The 20,133-nt window shown below is 35.7% G+C and overlaps 1 protein-coding gene across 2 annotated transcripts in view; it reads left to right on the forward strand.

Annotated features, from left to right (window-relative positions):
- Positions 1-19,754, forward strand: part of ANOS1 (anosmin 1) — a 140,500-nt gene extending 120,746 nt beyond the window's left edge. The window contains exons 10-14 of one of the 2 annotated variants that reach the window (XM_064500789.1): positions 4,631-4,725; positions 7,088-7,259; positions 8,522-8,742; positions 11,709-11,850; positions 18,102-19,754. In XM_064500789.1, coding sequence (XP_064356859.1) covers positions 4,631-4,725; positions 7,088-7,259; positions 8,522-8,742; positions 11,709-11,850; positions 18,102-18,127 — 656 coding nt within the window. In that variant the 3' untranslated portion in view covers positions 18,128-19,754. Of the gene's footprint in view, positions 1-4,630; positions 4,726-7,087; positions 7,260-8,521; positions 8,743-11,708; positions 11,851-12,490; positions 17,146-18,101 lie in introns of those variants that run through there. The other variant, XM_026117062.2, reaches the window with a different exon arrangement.
- The last annotated feature ends 379 nt before the right edge of the window (positions 19,755-20,133 follow it).

The raw sequence follows: 20,133 nt of genomic DNA on the forward strand, positions 1-20,133 counted from the left end.
TATAGAATCATTTAAAACAGAAATTCTGTCTAGGAAAGGTAGCAGTGTTAACTGATATCGTTCTGGGTGATTTTTCTAAATCGGACTAAGAGCTTCAAATTCTTTGTGGAGATTATGAGTTTTAGCAGATGTACAATGTATGCCTAGGGTACTCCTATTAACCATTGCATAACCACGACTTTGAATATGTTGCAGTACTTTAAGCAAAACATTTCAAACTAAGATGCTTAAACTGTGCATATGAACCTGAACTTTTCAAAGTGCACAAACGCATGTATCTGTCATTCACATTAATAGGATTCTAGGTTGCTTTTGCAGCCTTTTTTATTTATTTTTTTTAAGAAACAGAATAAATATCCATCTTTCTCAAGAAATTATTCTTTTATTCTTTATTAAAATGAAGCTAAAGTTTTCAGGTTGGAGAGGGGAAGAAGGGAGACAAATCTGGCAAAGAATGTCTTATAAATAATTGTGATGGCGAAATCGCTTTGTGGAGATATTTCATTTAGGATTAAATGCTTTTTTGGGTGAAACGTGAGAGTCAAAACATCTTTTTAACAGGCTGTAGAGCACCCCCAGGTCGATACATTTCTAGGTAGAGATTTGAGATTTCTGTCCAGCAAAGCTAAATATATACTCTTGTTCAGCAAAAAAACTAAGCATATATGGAGCTTTAAGACCATGCTCATGTGATAGCTGCATAGGAATGTTTTCATAAGTCTAGGAGCTCATTTTATACTTTAGAAAATATATGTAGAAAATCATAGCCAAAATACTTAACATTTGGAATTAGTTTCTTTGTAAGAATTAGTTTTGTGCAACTGTCTGAAACATCTAAAGCTCTTTAGTTTGGGCAGCTGAAGATTATGTCCACATCAGTAACTTTAAGAAATTTTTTAAGTAATTTTTTCTGATTTGCTTAAATTTTTTTGTAAAGAAACTTGAGAATAAAAGTAATTGAATAGGCTGGCTGCTGTAACAGTCTTTTCAGGAGTTCTTACTTAAATGACTAGTCTATTGACTAATTTCACAAGCTTAGAGCTGCTGGAATGAATGCTAGCACTTAATGTGTCCTTCAAGTTAAGTGTTTCTATACAGATTATATTTTCAGTTCTGGGAAACTTGGTAAATTTGCTGTTTGTGCTTGGTATATCATTTTTTTCTGGGTCAAATGGTATGCTTTCTAACCACAAAAACAAAAAAGCTCTACAGCGACCTTTTAATAAGAAGCAGAAAATCAAGAGAACTCCCAACTGTTAAGCTGCAGATCGATCAGTTACAAAAAGGTCTTTATAATGTGATACCTGAAATATCAAGGAACTAGAATAAAGGACTCTGGTGATTTCTTTGCAGTATTATGTTCACATTTTACAAGGGCATAGCTTTCTGATAAAACTGGCAGAAATCAGTCTCATTAGATACTGCCTATTCTTGTTACTATTAACTAATCAAGTGACTTTTCAGAAGATGTGGTTTACTGGCACCACTATAGATTACAGTGTATTAACTTCAGCTGGACTTAATTCAGAACCATTAGCTTTGGTGATAAACACTGCCATTTAACTAGACTGCATCTTGATTCAATTGTCCAGTACCTGTTGCTGAGTTTGTAAGGGACAGCTGAAAAAAAAAATACAAATAAAATTATAGTAGTGGTCTCATTAGGGAACAGTGTATATCGATGAAAGGAAGGCTAGAATAAGCTTTTTTGCATGAGCTAGAATCAGATGTATGCTGTTGTATAAAAGCAAAATTCTAGTATCATAAGCTTCATACAGAGTAAGCAACTTCATGAAAAAAATGTGTATTTTCATCATTTTTTAAAGAAAAAAAGCCTATTTGTATTATCCATGCATCTTACTTCCCTTTGCTTGGAAAAAAAAAAAAAGATAATTTCTAAACCAGTCTTATTATTCAATATGCATACTTCATGCATGCATATACGCTTTGAGTTTTTAATGCCTCGAGCTCTAGTAAATCAAAAATGTTTCTCCTTTTCCTGTTGTTGAAAACTTTTCTGTTTCAGATAGGAGCTACTTCCCTATCATATTCCAGTTTTGCAACCCTAATTACTCTGGCTTTAAACCTTGGTGGGATAGTTATTTTTCTTAAGGAGAGAAGTGTTTTTGTTATTTTCAAATCTTTTTCCATTCTTCTTTTTAACAACAAACATTTGAACATGCTTTTGTTCAAACCTTTTAGATAACAGTAATCACAAAGGTGAAGATGGGAACTGAAGAAGTTTTAGTCTTGGAAGTCCAAGTTTAGGGAAGTTAAAAAAGATCTATTCTAATGAAAAGTTTTGGATAAACTTAACTGTTGCTGCCACAGTACATTACAGCTGATTGCTGATGTATGTTTGCATATATGTCTATGGAAAAACCTGTTTGGAATAACTTTAATTACTGTCTTTTCAATATCAGTTGTTATCATAATACCAGATGTGAGCACTATCAAATGCAAGATTTATTTGTTCATTTTGTTTAAATAAAAGATTATGAAATTGTGGTTATTATAACTTATCCCACTATCGCATTTACAGTCCCAACTGATAGGACAAGTAGGAGGAGCATTGTTTTTGAACCTTTGCTGATTTTCTAGCTCATATAGAGAGTGTATTAGAAACCACAGGTGTTTGTGAATGGATGAGTGAGGGTTTGCTAATGCAAGAGAGAAATAGAAAGGAAGAACTACATGAGAACAGAATCTGGGTATACTGGTGAAAAGCTCACATAGAAAACGGAGAAGGAGCTGCAACAATATCCAAACAGTGTTCTGTTGTGCCAGGATCTAGAAATAGAAAAGATCGTGGGTGACAACCTGTTTAATGACATTTCTGTACAGAGGCTTAGTAAAACTCCATATTGATATATCTAGATACTGAACTATTGTAAGCTTTTTATGCTTGGGATTTATCTTTCACCAGTTGCCCATGTTGTGATATTCAGTGACATATCCAAAATGTTGGTCTTATCCAGTTCTTGATGAGAATGACAGGTCTTGAATCTGTATCAAAGATGGAGTGATTTGTTTACAGACTGAGAAGTGAAAATATTCAATTTGTAGCCTTAAAAGGAGCAGTCCACCTTACATACATACAATTTAAAAGGATGAGTAGCTGATCATCAGGTAGCATGCAATCAGTATAAGATTCACTGTGTGGTCATTTGGTACAGACTGTGCATGGCTAATATAATGTGATTAATAGAGCAGCACAAAGTTTTCAGGTCCCAAGAAACCAGGTGACGGATTGTATGTCGTGTGTGCTTGTCCCAGGAGAGAGGCACAAGCAGGTGATAGGCAGTAACTGAGTGAACTGGAACAGCTGAAATCAGATGAAACCTACTTCGAAAGACAGTGAATGTGTGTCTGCTTCTGGCACATCAGGTGGGAAAGCCCAACAATCAAGAGGCAAGTGAAAGCACATCATTTATTCATTTTTAAATGAGAGGGAACAATCACAGGACAGCTTGTTATTTCTTTATGCATTTGTTTAAGAAGTCGTGCAAATAATTAGCATGCATGTTATGAAGACAGCTGCTACGCAAATCCATTTCAAGCAGGCTACTAATCAGTCCTTTTACCAGAATACTATTCGAGCGAGTTTCAGACACTACTTATTTTCTCTTTAATTTATAATCCTTCCCTTCTGCATCCAAATTGCTCATAGCAGTCTAAAGCCAGATCAGCCCTTAAGGCATCAAAGATACTTGTTTTCCCTCTTGAACCCCACAGTCAGGCACTTGGCATGAGCAACTATGTCATACCAAGTTAATTAGTCATACCAGATATGTAATTTTGCATATCCTACATGTAGATAGAGGAGAACTAAATCCAGAAAAAATGACAAGAGGTATTTGCACTACCTGATGACTTTTTCTTCTTTTGTCTAATTCCTTACTGCCCTTTGTTTTGCTTACTTATGCAATCAGTATTAAGAAAAGCAGCTACAAATTACTATGCCTATCCCTGCAATTACATGTAGAGCTCTCAAAAAATGAAGAGCTGGAAATTGCTTGAAAGTTTATACTGTTGATACTGTTGTACGTTTTGCCACTGATTTTAACGGGAGAAAACACAAGCCTCTAGTATTACTGCTAACAGTGAAGATTAGAATTTTATTTGAGCAGATAGTGAACAGGTCTCATGATATATTCTGAAAGGACAAAACTCAGGGATTTACAGGTGTTTTCGCATATCTCCAGGCATCAATTTCCCAGGCAGTGCCAGGCAGCAGTATTGCAATGCTCTAACAATATGAACAGTCACAGGCAGTTGGCACAAAGTCATTCCTATCATTTGCAGGATGTTTAATATCAGAAACACTGAGGTATTTTTTAAAATGCTCTTATCAATAGATGCTTACTTTTCTGAAAATGCTGGTTCTCTGTTTTTAAAGTTATCCCCGTTATGTTGATAAATGTGTTGAATTATTGAAGTGTATAGTATTTTCTCCTTTTTATTAATAGATGCTGAGGAACAAGTACAGCTCTAGAATACTTAACACTCCTTCTGTTTGTATCCATTTGTATCCCCCCCCCCCCCCCCCCAAAAAAAAAAAGCCAGAAAAGTGGCAAATGCCTAAAGGGTAATTATAACATGTTTTTTCCTCTTTTTTTGTATCATTTAGATACCAGCATGAATCAATACCAAGTCCACTGGTTACTGGAGTCCTGTGCACGCAATGACACCAAAGGATTTGGGAAAGTAACTGAGCTGACTTACGTAAGTCTCCATTCAGCCCTCTGCTGAATAGCTTCTGAGCAGTGAAAGGATAGTTCTGTAACATAACAGAGTACATTTTATACTATATTTCATGAAAAAGCAAGAGTGTTTCTTTTTCATTTTCCTCTTGCACAAAAGCTAAAAAATGAGGTATTTGGAGTCTTTGTTTAAAAAAGATCCATGCTAGGCTAAAATCTTTGTTTGTCATTTGGTGTTGAGAAAACAAGAGCAAACAAACAAACTTAATGGCTGAGTACCTATATATTTGTACAGCGTGTAGAACATGGAGTTTGATTCATCATTAGGACTGTAGCGCTTGACGATAGGCAAAGAATACTAGATATTAAATCTGGAAGTAGGATGGATAATAGAGCAATAATTACAGGATCAGTATAAGGGGAGAAGCTCTATGTAAATACGTAAGTTAGCCCCAAAAAGTGTTGCAGTGACAGTTCTTCATACTCAGTTTGTTGGCAAGCCAGTTTTATCCCAAATTGTAACACATTTTTCAAACAACATAATGCTGTGATTGGTGCATCACGTTCAATTTAGTGGATTTTGAAGAACTGAAGAAAATAGAATTTACCTTTCTTTGTTGCCCTGACCTGTAATAACAGATTAAATCAATGGAGCTAATGGCATGTAAAAGTTGATTAAATCAAAGCAAATCATTTCTCCTGCAGCAGGTTGTTAGATTTACCTCTTCATTTGGTCAGCAAAGCAAATGTCAGAGGTGGATTGAAAATGATTGTGACATAATTTTATGATCAGTCATGATATTTCAAGTTATGCACATTGAAGATAGAAAAAAATTAATATTTAATAAATCTATTTCCACTAGGGGTCAGGAAAAACTCATTGTACATCTGGCCAAATGCATTGTGGGGTTGGTTCATTTATTTCCTCTCAATCATTTTCAAATAATTGGTCCAATCTACTTTGGGAAACTATGTTTCTTTTGAGGACTCAGAGTTGTTACAAGCAAACAGAAGGAGGCTGATGTTACAAAAGGCCTGAAGCTGGATATGATGGGTCAAGGCAGATAAAGGCCTTAGGTTCCTAGTATTCAGTATTTTAAGTCCTTGGCGTCTGATATTATGGACTCTGAAATTAGACTGTTTGCTATTCTCAAAGCACACTTTGAGAGATATGGATGCATATGGACCTTCATAAAGGTCATCCATACCCCCAAATTGCAAGCAGATGTCTGCTCTAATGAGTCAATAGGAAATACTGGCTACAGAGGATGGCCTGAAATCTTGCCTAAAAGTACAAGCACCTTATTCAAATGACAACTTACAATCATTTGTAAAAGAATGGAGTAGGTCTGGCTTTCTTTTTTTTCTTATTAAAAAACAGAATAGTCTTGTCACTATTTGAAATGGGAGTCTATCTTGTTACAGCATTTGCCCAGCAGGTGGAAGGCAGGGAATCAGTTCTCTTCTCAGCCCAATCTTTTTGTCCCATTGAAAATGCCCTCACAGATGAAGTTTAAATTAATCTGGTTTGGTATATGCCTCCAAAAAAGAGAATTATGCAGAAGAACCCTGGAAATTACTGATTCTAGAGAGAAAGAAAGGTCTAAAAGGCCGAAAGACTTGGAACTGTAGCAAGTAAGGTGTTGGACATTTTCCCAGAAAATACCTTTTTTTTTTTTTTTCTTTTTCTCAAATTTGATTTATGCTAAAGCTTTCAGGCTGTGATTTTCAAAATTACTTTAGCCAACATTAAGAATTTAGTAGGACATTTATGCTTTTTCTTCTTCAGTTATTATGTTTAAATGGAGAATTGTGTTTTGTAGTTTAGCTATGGAGTTGTTCTTCCTTAACATGCTGTATAAGAAGGTAGACATACTTATGGTCCTAACGGAAAAATAAATAATGGATCCATAATGCCATACTGGACTCCTTATGCACTTTAAAGAAGTTAAATGTAGACAAAGCCTGTCATTTACAGCAGCTTAACTCAGCTTTCTTACATTTATTTAATTTGATTAGCATTTACATCCTCACATTGCCACCCCCACTGCCATCATGCCAGAGAGACTGTTCAAATGTTAGAAGTTAGTTGCTTTGATGCAGCATAGCTAAGGAACTGTGTAGAATTGAAGGACATATCTGACTACCATCCTAGTATTTGACTGTTGAAAATAATCATAACATAAGCAATGTTTGCTTTGTTCTCTGAATAAAAGACATGCTGGCATGTGTTAGGCATATCAGGAAAATGTTTTATTGGAGAAAAACTTTTCATCTTCTGCCAACTTTATTTTTCTGTTTCTCTCTCTCTCTCTCTCTCTCTCTCTCTCTTTTTTTAAGAGCTATGTTTACAGCATGTGCTCTTTTTGTTTTTCTTCTTCTAGGATAACTACTTAATTCTGAAGGACCTGTCATTTTCATGCAAATACAAAGTAACTGTTTTGCCTGCAAAATCTAAAGGTCGTTTTAAGGCTGAGAGTATTTTCTTTGTCACTCCACCTTGCTCTACATTTAAAGAAAAAAACCACAAGCACATTAATTGTCCTGCTGAAGGAGGTAAGGCCTGACCTGGAGAACTTGCCAGATAGGTTCAAGTGCACTTATAATCACTAAAAAAACTCTTTAAAAGCAACTCTAAAATGGGATATGAAAGATATGAAAGATTCAGAACCAATAAAAAGATCACTAATACTTACATGAAAAATCAACTAAAATACAGAGCAGTACAGATTTTGATTACCACATTACTGTTTTGTCAATTAAGTGATAGTTTTAGTGGACTGTTTGTAAACATAGGGTGATATTTGTTATTACATGGATTTATTTTTTGAAGAGTTTCCCACTTATATTCATTATAATAACGGATGATAACTGTAACCATAATTATGCTGGCATGGCCCATCTTGTGAACATTTTCCTACTGATGCAAGTAGCTTTCTCAGTTTAATTTAGTTTAGGTTAATTCTACTTCCAAATAGCAAATAAAGTAGCTCATTCACCTTTGGCAGTGGTGCCAGAGTGTTAAGTATAACTAAAGGGTTATAGAAAATCACAGAATCATAGGCAAGTTGGTTGGAAAGGACTTCTGGAGTCAGCCAGTCCAACCACCCACTCGAACCAGGGCTGTTGCCAGCGCTAGGTCAGGTCAGCTTGGCTTTGCCTAGCCAAGTCCGGAAACCTCACCCTTTAGCTCAAGGGTGGCCCCTCACTGTGAGTCCCTTGCAGCTGCCACGACAGTCCTTCTCCGGGGAGTCATCTCAGAGTCCTACCAACTGCTGCCACTTGCTGCTCTCCCCTGTCCTGACAGTCTCCAGCATTACAGTCTTCTTTCTGGGCAACTGCAATACTCAGCAAAACTCAGGCATATGTTTACCCTGATGTGCCCCTTTTACTTAACGGTTTTATAGCATCGATTTTGCTTTTTGCCCACATCAAGAAGTTCTGTGCTAACCTGTGAGTTTTCTTGTGGTCCAAAATTGAAAGTTGGAACTTGTATTCTGAAATTCAGAGAAGGAGCAGGATGGTTGCTTGTGAATGAGATGTTTATACTTTTACATGGCAGTTCTGATGCCTTGGGCTTTCCTTTCTGTCACATCTAGCTGACAGAAGTTGATGTGAAGTTTGAATTTGGCCCAAAATGCCAATGGTATAAGATAGGATTTGGTTAACACTGAGAAATGAGGTGACGGAAAGCTGGCAGGATCCTGGGTAAGCACAAGAAAAGGAATTCTGTCTGACCTTGGTATGTGAAATTATATGAATATTTTAAACATTCTCTCTCAAAGTTTAGCTTATTTTTTTGCTTTCCAAATTTATAGTGCCAGTTCTACCCAAAGTGTTGGCCAAACCCGAGAATCTATCTGCGTCTTTCATTGTTCAGGAAGGTAACATCACTGGTCATTTTTCCTGGAAGATATCTAAGGCAGTCCTTCATCAGCCCATGACAGGATTTCAAGTCACATGGGCAGAAGTAACCACAGAAAGCCGACAGAACAGCTTACCCAACAGCATCATTTCACAGTCACAGATACTGCCAGCAGTAAGTTGTCTGTTAATTTCCATTGCTAGGGGCTTTATAAGCGTGTGCATACGTGGCTTATTCTTTATTTTTAGTCGTGATTCAGATGTCATATACAGTGCACTCTGGATCTGCAGGCGTGCTGGAGCAGGAAGTGCTTTAATTTTTCCTCCTTATCTGAGATATATCTCAAGCACAGCTACCCTTCTTGATGACACATCAAACATTTTAATGTGCACAATTGTCAAATTAGCAACAATATCTGAGAAGTGCCTGAAGGGAGGAAAAAATCATCTGTGTGGCAACAGATAGTTGTTTGTTTGTTTTTTTGTTTTTTTCTCGGATGATCAGGCTGTTCTATTTGGTGGTTATTATAGTTTTACTAATTATTTGGTGTCCAGGTTGAGAAACTTGATGGATTTAAGGGAATTTTCCTTTCCTTTGTGTCACTCCTTGCTCTAAGAAAAATAAAACTCACTTCCCCCCTCTGCTAGTATGCACCATTGTCCCGCTGACAAGTAATTTAAAAAAGGACTAGATTTCATTGTTAGTTGAAAGTGTAAGAATGATTAATTCTTCCCTCTATTTTCTTTAAGATGGCCTTTGCTATTTCAGTTCCTCCTGTGGCAGAAGCAGGTGAGGAGCACTTCGTTCAGACTGTGTTGCCAGATCCACCAGAGTCAACAAAAGGGCTTAAGCAGCTGGCCTTGATCCAAAGTCTGCTAAGGACATTGAGAGTCTTTCTGTTAACTTCGGGGAAGTGTATCGAGGCAATTATGTCTGGAGCAGAACTGGCTGCAAATCTTTTCATGTTTGTTTCATCAAAGAATGCACAAAATTTTTTATTGGACATGTCTTACATTCAACAAATTTTCTGCAAATGCAAGACAAGGTTCTCACAGTTCTGTCTTAATTCCTAGCAGACTGCCCTAAAGCTAGGGTCTCTGTGTGTCAAGGCCTGTTGTTGTGGGGAAGAGCAACAGAGCTGACTGTGGACACTTAAAACTCTGAGGCTAGCTACTGTGCGAGTAGGTGTTTTGTACTAGAGCTCAGTGGTGCTAAGTAGTGTAGACCCAAGGTGGTCCACACCAATTCACTTGCTACCAAAGTTCACCCTGCAGTCCCAGCTGGGACCACAGTGGATAGAGCCTTGGTCCCTTCAGCAATCCATGTGACAGGATTGCCTTAATTTAGCTACTTGGTCACAGGCCTTTGGCTATGAACAGTCAGTTTAGCACAATAATAAGCAAGGTTACAGATGATTAGATATTACTTTTCACTGCAGTTTTCATCTTTGTTTTAGGAGCAGGAGTGTGTTTTATTCAGAATTTCTATTTCTTTTTTAAGCTTTTGGTCCAATTAGGTCTGAAATATATCTTACATTTAATTTAAAATACTCCTTTACGTTGTGTTTTGTTTCTGTTTTTTATCTGTTTTTCTATTTGTTTATTCAGATTTTTATCTGTTTTTCTCTGCTTTTACTACTGAAGAGCCTGGAAATTTTATTTACATAATTATCTGTCTGTCTGTCTGTCTGCGTATTTACTTATGGCAGCTGGTTAGCTTGCAGAAAACTGTGGTTTGTTTTGAAACAACATCTCCTACCTCTTGGAGGAATCTTATCACCACCACGATGTAGGGTATTTTAGGGTGAGGTTCATTCACTCATTCTTTTTCGTAGTCTCTGACTGGTAAAAATCTAGTGTTTTCACAATCAGGGGCTGAAACACAAAGGTCCCAACTCCAGGAGGAGCATCTGAGTAGTTATGAGTGAGCATCTGAGTAAGTGTATGAGTGTGAGGTACGCATTCCTTACTCTCTCCTATCCGTTAAGTATTTTATGTGAAGTGGAACAGCTTCAGCAAGGTGTATTATTAGCAGCTCCATCCTAGAATATGCAATTATTTGGCAGTACAAATACACTATTCCCTCTGCCTTTTCTCTCTTTCCCTCCCCCTTTACTTTTTGGTCTGGCAGTCAAACTAAATTATCAGTTATTCTCACAACCCTGCTTATGTCCCCCTGCTGTGTGCCCCGCATAGTGCCTGCCAGAAGAATTTGCTGTGCAGATTCCTAGCCCGCTCAGTCTGGCTGATGAGAGGAGCACGCTGTGTGTTCGCGCACTGTTCAGCATCACTGACCTGGCAGTCGATTTCTGAGACTGGTCCGCTGGGTGCTTGTCAGGTCCTTTTCAGCTTGGAATAAGCTGTATCAGGACTTTGATTCCTTAATGCCCTTCAATCATTAGTCATATGTATTCCTGTTGGGAGCATTTATAACCTTGCTCTGAAGTTATTTTGCACAGGTGTAAGTGAGCACACAAGGTGTAAAGCAGTGAAAAGTAAGGCCTAGACTGATATTTGCCAACTCGCCATCATGCCAGGACAGAACACAAGGGCAGATCCTCATGGCATAACTTGGGACAAATCTGGTGAAATCAGTGGAGCCACATTTATTTTCATTAGCTGGAGCAAGGGAGACCTCTGAAGTGCCATGAATTAATTTACCAACCAGTAGAGTTTACAGACAGATCTAAAATAAAAACAAGTTCATTCAATGAACTTGTTTGTTAAAAAGAATGACTAGGAAATTAAAAATAATATTTATTTTGGTGATGAGCATATCAATTTTCAAGAACACTAAGGAAAAACTTGGACCTTTTACACATGAAATCTTAATATTACGATAAAAAGTACCATCTAGGAAAGGAAAACTACTGACTACATAGGTGAACACTCAGAACTAGCTGTATTTCAATTCTTGTATTCCAGCCTTTTATCCATATATTCAAAGGCAAAAAATTCAAAATAAACCCACTCAACCAAATAATACATATATTAAATCTTTTTAACAGAATTATAAGAAAATAATTTCTGAGTGCTGAGAGTGACAGGACCTGTTTAACCTACTGATTTATGTGACTAGAGCAATCATATTTTATTTTTAGATGTTGTAAGAATTAATTTAGTTGATTTATTTATTTTCAGGATCATTATGTACTGACTGTGCCCAATCTGCGACCGTCAATGCTGTACCGATTAGAAGTTCAAGTGCTGACAACTGGTGGTGAAGGGCCAGCTACAGTAAAATCGTTCCGAACACCTGATCTTCCTCCATTTTCACCCCACAGTAAGTAGTACCCCATTTTGGTACATGATAAGATGTTATAAAACTTGAGTCCTCCACTGTAAACAGTTTACTGTGACCTTAGAATCTTTTCAGTAGTATTCCAGTAGCATTCCATATATGGCACATGGAGTTTTTCTCTCATTCAGTTTCTGTGGTCGGACATCTGCCGTTCGTTGAACCGCAGTTCTTTGGCTTTTGCCTATATGCCTTGGGATTCAAAGCTGGTCTGTTGTCCATATACTATCTAGGTCTGGGATTGCTTAGCTTCCAGGATTAGATTTTCTTGGGGTCATTCAGTCCAGCATGACTATAGGCCTGATAATATTTCTAAATCAGCACAAACCTCTTAATGGCTATTTCCAGCATTTTTAAAGTTTCTGAAAAGCATAGCTCAGTGTTGTGAAGCACAGCAAAGACATAATGAATTAGTCCAAGAGTCATGTCTACTTGAATCTTTGTCCTTTCACAGTACCACTAAAGGTATCTGGACTGAACATGCACATATTTGTCAGCAGAAGCATATCTCTTACAAACTGAAGGCGTATGGGGGGGCCTCATGAGACATTTTTAGTAAAATCTGAAGTACGATTGCATCACATATTCAAGGAATATGCATGCATATTTTCCTTTTTTTGTTTAGGACCTCATCTGAAGCAACATCATCCACATCATTACAAGCCACCCCCAGAGAAATATTAGACTGTTTCAGGTGATTACACAAATAACTGAGAGGAAAACTGAGCTCCCACATGAAAGTTAGAAAAATGCACATCTGTAGGAGCAATGAATCCAGTTTTCCAGTGGAAGTTACCATCCCGTAGGATCTGTATCTACTTCTGTGTAGTTTAGCCATGAAGAATTGCATTTGTACCAACACCAGGATGAAATATACAGCAAGTATCGTTTCAATACCACCACTATACAACAAGCTGAAGATTGCATCCAACTCAACACTTGTGAGAAAATCAAAAGTGTGTTCATCATAATGTTTTTGTATTCCTAAGTTTAAAGTAGATTGAAAGGGTGCAGTGTATATAGCTTTTTATTCTTCTGACTTTAATGTTAATATTTGAGAGGTTGTCCTGTGATGTATGCATACTTTTGAACACTGGAGGCCAGAACATCAGTGTGCTTAAACTGATATCTTTTAAAAGCTCTGTGTTTTCACCAGTTCAAACCCTAGTATTTCTGTAGCTCTTTGCTATTAGAGAAGATCTCCATAGGCCTGAAATAAGGATGTAAGTAAAATAAGTATCAGTAACAAAACCCATAAATTAGTCAATATTTAATAATTGCAGAATCACCACAAAGGAGAATAGTGATACATATATATCGTCAATGATCTGTTCTGGAGCATGGAGATCTTGTATTAAAATAGCTAATAGTTGAAGTATGTACATGGTAGTTGTACCATTGTAAAGAAACAAATGGCAGTTAACACCAATTAACTTCTGCTAGATAATGGAAGAAAATCCTATTTCTATTTTTTTTGGTTATTATCTTGAAGAGAAACTCCCAAAACCTAAATACTTACCATTAACATTTAAGAAATAGAAATTCTGAGGCACATGTATTATTCAAGTAGCTGTAGAGCTATTTTTTGGCTTCTTTGGCTTTTGATGCACATACATACTTCTTTTCCCCATGGATCTTTTGAACAGAAGGATGGATGTATTGGCTCCATGCTATTCTGCTTACAGAAAGAATTATTTGACAATATTCTAGCATCTGGAAATCATTGGCTTATAGTTTATTTTAATGCATTTTTCAAATTTAGGCAGAAGGGTGCCCTTTTTAACCATAAGGGAATGCAGATTGCCTTATTGTGCAATATAAACTGTCTAGTATAATTTGCCACACAGTGAGACATCCTTTGATAGTAAACAGAAACTGCTTGGATTTATTATCAAGAAGGTGGAAAATATCTGACATAAACATTGTCCATAAAAGTACTCATAATCAACTTCTAATGTTCAAGACTTTTGAAATACTCCTGCATTCTTTGGCACAGATTCCATTGCTCCATGAATAATCATATGAAGCTAATATATCTTAAGTGCTCAGTAGTCAAAATTGACAAGGTAGACACTTTTGTACCTTCTACCAGCAAATGCCACAAACTCAACTTTACATCATATCTGCCTGAGATATTCAGTGAGAGGAATTCAGATTTTAATTCGATTATATTTTCTTTCTCACAATGGCAAATTTGACTTTAAGAAAAGCAAATAAGGAAACAAGAAATACATGCCTGAAACTGAGGATCATAGTTATGATTATCATTGTAGAGCGCTCACAAAATATTAAAATAAGTTTGCCCGTACTGAAGAAGTTTATAGCTTTTGGTGCATGTAGGCTGATACCACAGAGGTTGAAGAGGACTGAACTAATTTCTGATTGCTTGCTTATTCTATTTTTTTCTACATTTCCATCTTCTCTGTTAAAGAAATCTTTCTTTTTTTTTTTTTTCCATTCTCTTTCCACTTTGCTTGTTGTATTTTTTTTGATATACACTCAATGACAAAGAACTTTTCCAGACAATCTGTATGGCTACGTGGTTTGGGCTTTTAACAGTTATTTCAAAAAATATTAGGGGCTATGGAGCTTTTAATTCCTTCTTCTACTACTATGTCATCTCCCCTTTTCCAAAATATATTAACAAATAAACAGATGATCTCTTCTTCACAAAAATCTCTGTAGTGTAAAAGGATTATTTTCAATTTTGTCAGAAAGGCAGGGTATCAGAGATTTTTTTCTGGGTGGGAATGTTTCATGTGTACAGCAGGTCTTTAAAAAGTAAAAACATTATTTGAATCAGACTGGTGTGCAGCACTGCTTCAAAATTTAGATTGCACAGGGCATAGGTAAGGATAAAGAAAGTTCCATGTTGATCACTGAGAGTAGGATTCAGTGGGATCAGGACAAGTAATTACCCCTGGCTTCTTCGAAAACTTCTGTCCAAACCTTTCAATCAGAGTCTATTCGAGTTATGCTGGAGCAAATCTGTAGTGACTTGATTAATGTTAATGAAATTATGCTGCATTTATAGTGACATTGCTAAGCATAGAACGTGAATGTCAGTCTTTATTACAATGATGCCAAACCTGGTTGAAGATAAGCTGGAAGTTAGCATCCCTGAGTGATCATACCAGTCTCAATTGCTGAGTGGAAGCCATGCTCTTCTGAAATGGATCGAAATAATTGCTCTGTTTGCTGATGTTAGTCTCTTTTGAAACATTCAGTTTTAAAAAGTAATAATATACTTTTGAATAAGATAGAGGGCTTTCCTTATTAAAGTAGATTCTGGACATAAAAAGAAAAAAAAAGCTGATAGAGTGGAATTGTATTGAGAAGGTGTGTTTTACAAAGATCATTAAGATGTAAATTTATTTTTTCTTCTCTGAATCAGCTTATTAACTCACCTTTCAACTGTATAGATTTCAAGTGACCCTCCAAAGCAAAAAAAATAAAATAAAATAAAGGCAAAAACAGAACCAAGCCTATGCATGGACATTCAGTTCCCAAATGTGAGTGATTTTTGATCATTCTTTGAATTTAGGAGTACATATTTGAAGCTTTTAGTGCCTAATTCATGAAGCCTTGTTTACTGAATTGTACAGGGAATTGTCCTAATTTACTAGTCTCAATCACATTAAGCATTTAATTCAGCAGTAGAGTTGTAATTCACTACCTGATTTATAGTTAAAGATTTATTTTCTCAAACGATGTTGTGTAATACAGATTTAATACAGATATTGGGATGTTTTTAGATACTCTGCACCTTTACACTAATGTATTATTTGCTATGTACGATTCTGATGGATTTGTCAGGTGACTTCTGGACGAAATGCATTTTGCTTATTTTTATTTCCTAAAGGAGAGTTATAGAATTATGCCATTTTTGCTAAATGCTTTATGCAGTTGGATTTTTTGTTTTCTTCTACAGTGAATATTGGTTAAGAAGGGAATGTTTTCTTCCTGTTATTTCCTTTTTGACAGTTTTTGAGTTGTTTTTGTAGAGCAGGGGAAATTCAAATAAGACAGAACCTGTGCTGTACTACTATGTGTATCCTCTTGAATATTTATCAAGAATATGGCATGTGGACAATGAACTAATACACATAAGAGGTCTGACTCCTGAACTGCTGAGCATCCTCAACTTAAATGGCTTTAGAAAGATTTGAGGACATGCTGTGGCAATGCTGACATGAGATTAAAGTTTGGCAGGGTCATACACGAAATCAAAGAAATGCTCACTGCTAACGTGAATGGGGTTTTACCATTGATATTAGCAAGAATGGATAGAGACCTAAATGCTGAGTAGATTTAATCTGCAATACTTTAATATCCATGTTCCCAGTTGGAATAGGGAGAGTTTCAGATAAGTAAGCCCTGATTCAGGAAGGTATGGAGAAAAGAAAGCTTCCATATGCACAAAAGTCAGTGGGATGGATGTACACCTTAACAGTTAAGAACGAGCTGTATTGATGTTTTGAATAAAGCACGGATGTCAGAATTTGCTTGAATGCTGTCTTAAATCAGGACCTTACAGAACAAAGTATGGGACCCAGACTGTTCTAAATTCTGTGTACAACACCATAGAAATTTTTATTTTTGTCTTGTGTATATGTAAATGTAGTTGTGATATTGACTTATTTATTAATTCATTTTCTTATACTATGTGCCAAGTATATTCCTACCCTTTTGATCAGTACCTGTGGACATCAATTACTAAAAATAATGTTATGCAAACTTGTGCATTGTAACCAGGAATATGATGCTAATAATCTGTTGCATGTAGTTTTAAATAATTACAAAACCCTTTATTTAAAAAATGTAAATGAATACCTGCAAATGTTGATGATTATATATGGTTTTGCATGCCAAAACTCATTGTTCAGTTGTGGGCATGAAATGTAACGACTGTCTTACCTCTACTGAATATATTAGTAAGGTACAATTTACAAAGTAATTAAAGAGGTCTATATGTAAAATTTTTCCTTTTTACTTGATTATATTGTAGTAGAGGTAACAGAAATGCTTATCTGTTATCCAATTTGGCTGTAGAAATTATGTTCCTATAACAATCATTTAAAGTCAATATTTATTTATGTATGTAATACAAAAAGATTGATCTTGTATGTGTCTGTCCTGTTATTTAGAGAAAAAAAAATTCACTTGTAAAAAAATTTTGTAAAAAAAATGTAAATGTAAAAAGTCTGATTTCTGTTACTCATTATTTTCATGTTTAGAATTTGTACATACTGTTTAGGTAATAAACTATCGTACATTGAAGTCCTGCTACATTATCTCCTGCATACAGAGTTTATACTTTTATTTTTCTTAAGTTGGAGACTTAGCATCATCTAAGCAAAATCAGTGTGATGCCAAGTACCTTGACTACATCTACATCTCATTGTGTATAAATTATACCATTTTTCCTCACTGTTTTTACATTATTTTGTTTTTCTTTAGGAAGTGATCAAAATAATCCTAAACTAAATTTAAATATTATATTATATATAATATTATAATATTATAATATTATATATATATATTATATATTATATTGTCATAGTTGTGCAGTCATTCTCAGAAGCAATATTTTTAGTAAATCTCTTAAAAATATTTCAGGAGGGGGTATGCCTTTTATTTACCCTTGACTTGCCTAATAAACATTTAGATTTTTTTAACTTGAATGACTACATAAACTTCAAAATTTCCCTTTTTTGCTTTCTTGTAATAGTAACATTTTGGGGGGAGGGGGGTTGTTTTTCCTTTTACACAAATGCGTAATGTTTAGAAAGACCCATATACTTAAATTTCTTTCCAAGGTGGACTATGCCAATGGAATGTCCCATTATGGTAGGGTAAACCCTTACAAGGATTTGCCTGATATGTCACCATGGATAGATAATTTGTGATAGTAAATAAAACAAGTGTTCTAAACAATATAATTCAAAATATGCATTCATTTTTTTCCTTCCATAACCTCAAATAAGTGTTCTATTCAGCATTAGATTAAAAAGAAACAATGACTGGATAATTTGGATTATATGAAATAAAGCAAATTTGCTATATATCGAACTGTATTGATCATTCTGGCTTTGTTTTTTGTGGCATGAATATGTGCATCTAAAACTGGGATGCACTTGAGAATCGTAAGATTACAGTTAGTGAAAAATGCATATAATGCAATGAAAGCTCTTTACAGTACAAAAAACTTCTGTACTTCTGTTGCCTTCTTACAGGTGTTGTATTCTCATCATCTGGATAAATGCCAGCCTCCTTGAGGAAGGCCTTGAGCCAAAACACTGGCTGTTAGCCGATCAGTGACAATGCAGCACCTGTAAGGGGAAAACAAAGCACTGGGAGAACACTGAGAACATAAGCTTTGAAGGATGGCCAACATGAGAGACTCCTGCTGATTTGAAGGGAACGTGGTTCAACAGAAGTGAATTGCTCTGTCCCCATCTGGATCACGTTTGATAGCCTTCCTGCTTCTATTGAAGGTGCTAGTAGGAGCATAGATTACAACTGATGTTTAATATAAGCCTCGCTGTAAACATTTATAGAGAGTGCCATGTGGCTCAGAATCTAAAGAATTTATGAATGCTTGCTGTACCCAATTCCTCCCCCGTGATGGTGATTTATTCATGTAGTTAATAGTAAGCTTCATATAGGAGATCTCTTTCTTCTCAAAAGCAGATCAACTTTGGAAATAGTGGGCTATCATTCTTCAGGAGAGTAAAGGGAACAGGTTACCAACAAATACTCCTTTATATATATATATGCAAATATATTTGTATATTAAATAGGGCTAGCTTGTCCTTTATACAAATTGTTCAGTAATATATTTGGAATATGTTCAAAATTGTCAATGCTTAACTCTGGGTTGGATAGTTAGTATTAAGCATTAGCCAACACACTTCATACTTTCAAAATTTTATTTAGAAAATATTGCCTGATTTAACTGCATAGTTATTAGATGCAGAGTGATAGGCTGTACCTTTGCTTCTATCATTTCTACCTAAATGAAAGATGAAGGAAGACTGGAGACAGAAGAGCAATAGGTGGCACAAAGAGACTGATTTATTTCTTTGCAGGCATCCAGTTTGCATTCTTACTAGCTACATGCAAACATTCAAAATAATCTTTTAAATTTCTTTCATGAGATTTACTGCAATACTTGCTTAAAATATTAGTATTTCAGATTTTCAATGACTACATCTACAAGCCAAAATCAATTAGATTGTAATTCGTAAGAGAGGAATGTACGTGTGCGCACACGCACACACAAAACAGACAAAGCTATTGGTGGACTAGTGGTTCTCACAGAGCCCCTTTGGTAGCTATTCTTTTTGTCTGGTGTTTATTGAATCATACTGAAGACAATAAGATCCATATGAAATCTCCTTGCTTTGAGTGGCATGCAGAGATTTTTTTTAATACCACTTATCACAAAGTATTCTATTAATTTGGCTAAACTGCTTCACAAGGTGTGGAGTTACCACAGTAATACAGTAGCTTAAAAGCTATAATAATGCACCAGTGAATGATCTCTGTATTTTTTCTTTTATCTGAAGGTTGTATTAATTTCTGTCCATTGTTTCGTCTGAATTTCTTCATGTTATTTTCTTTTATAAAGGATCACTTTGTTCATTGTTTTTATCACATCTTCAGTTTAAGATCTTGTCTCATCTGTTTATCTTGGACATATATGACATTCAAATTATATTTCTTTTCTCTATCCTGTTAATTGCTATGAAGATTTAGGTTTGTGTTACCTTTCCAATAAAAGAAAATAAAGCCATTAAAATAATATATCTATGTTCATGTATTTAGAAGCAATTTCAATAAAGTGTCCCTTGTCAGCAAAGTAATTTTATTCTTGCTGTAAAATATATCTGCTGCTGGATCTCACTGAGTTTGTTACGTACATAACATAGTTTTGGGGGATAGGAAACCTTACTGTTTTGCCACAGCAAATTGTAGCAAGCATGTAGAAGCAAATTGAACTGATAGATATCAGCCATAGTCGTGGGTTAGTAAATGCTACTAAAACGATAACTTATGTTCGGGTTAGTTGACTACATCACTTAGATGGAGAGCAAACTGATCTTAGTTCATCTGCAAAACATGAGATGTGGATGAATACCAGGTGTCTGGAGAGAGATGCAGAAAGAGCAACATAAACTTCTTTGTCTGGATAATATCGAAAAGCAGAGAGCTGACACAGACTAAATTATTTTCATAGGTTTTATTCCCAGTCATTAATAAAAT

This window comes from Dromaius novaehollandiae, chromosome 1 (assembly GCF_036370855.1).
Source record: "Dromaius novaehollandiae isolate bDroNov1 chromosome 1, bDroNov1.hap1, whole genome shotgun sequence".
Classification (NCBI taxonomy): Eukaryota; Metazoa; Chordata; class Aves; order Casuariiformes; family Dromaiidae; genus Dromaius; species Dromaius novaehollandiae.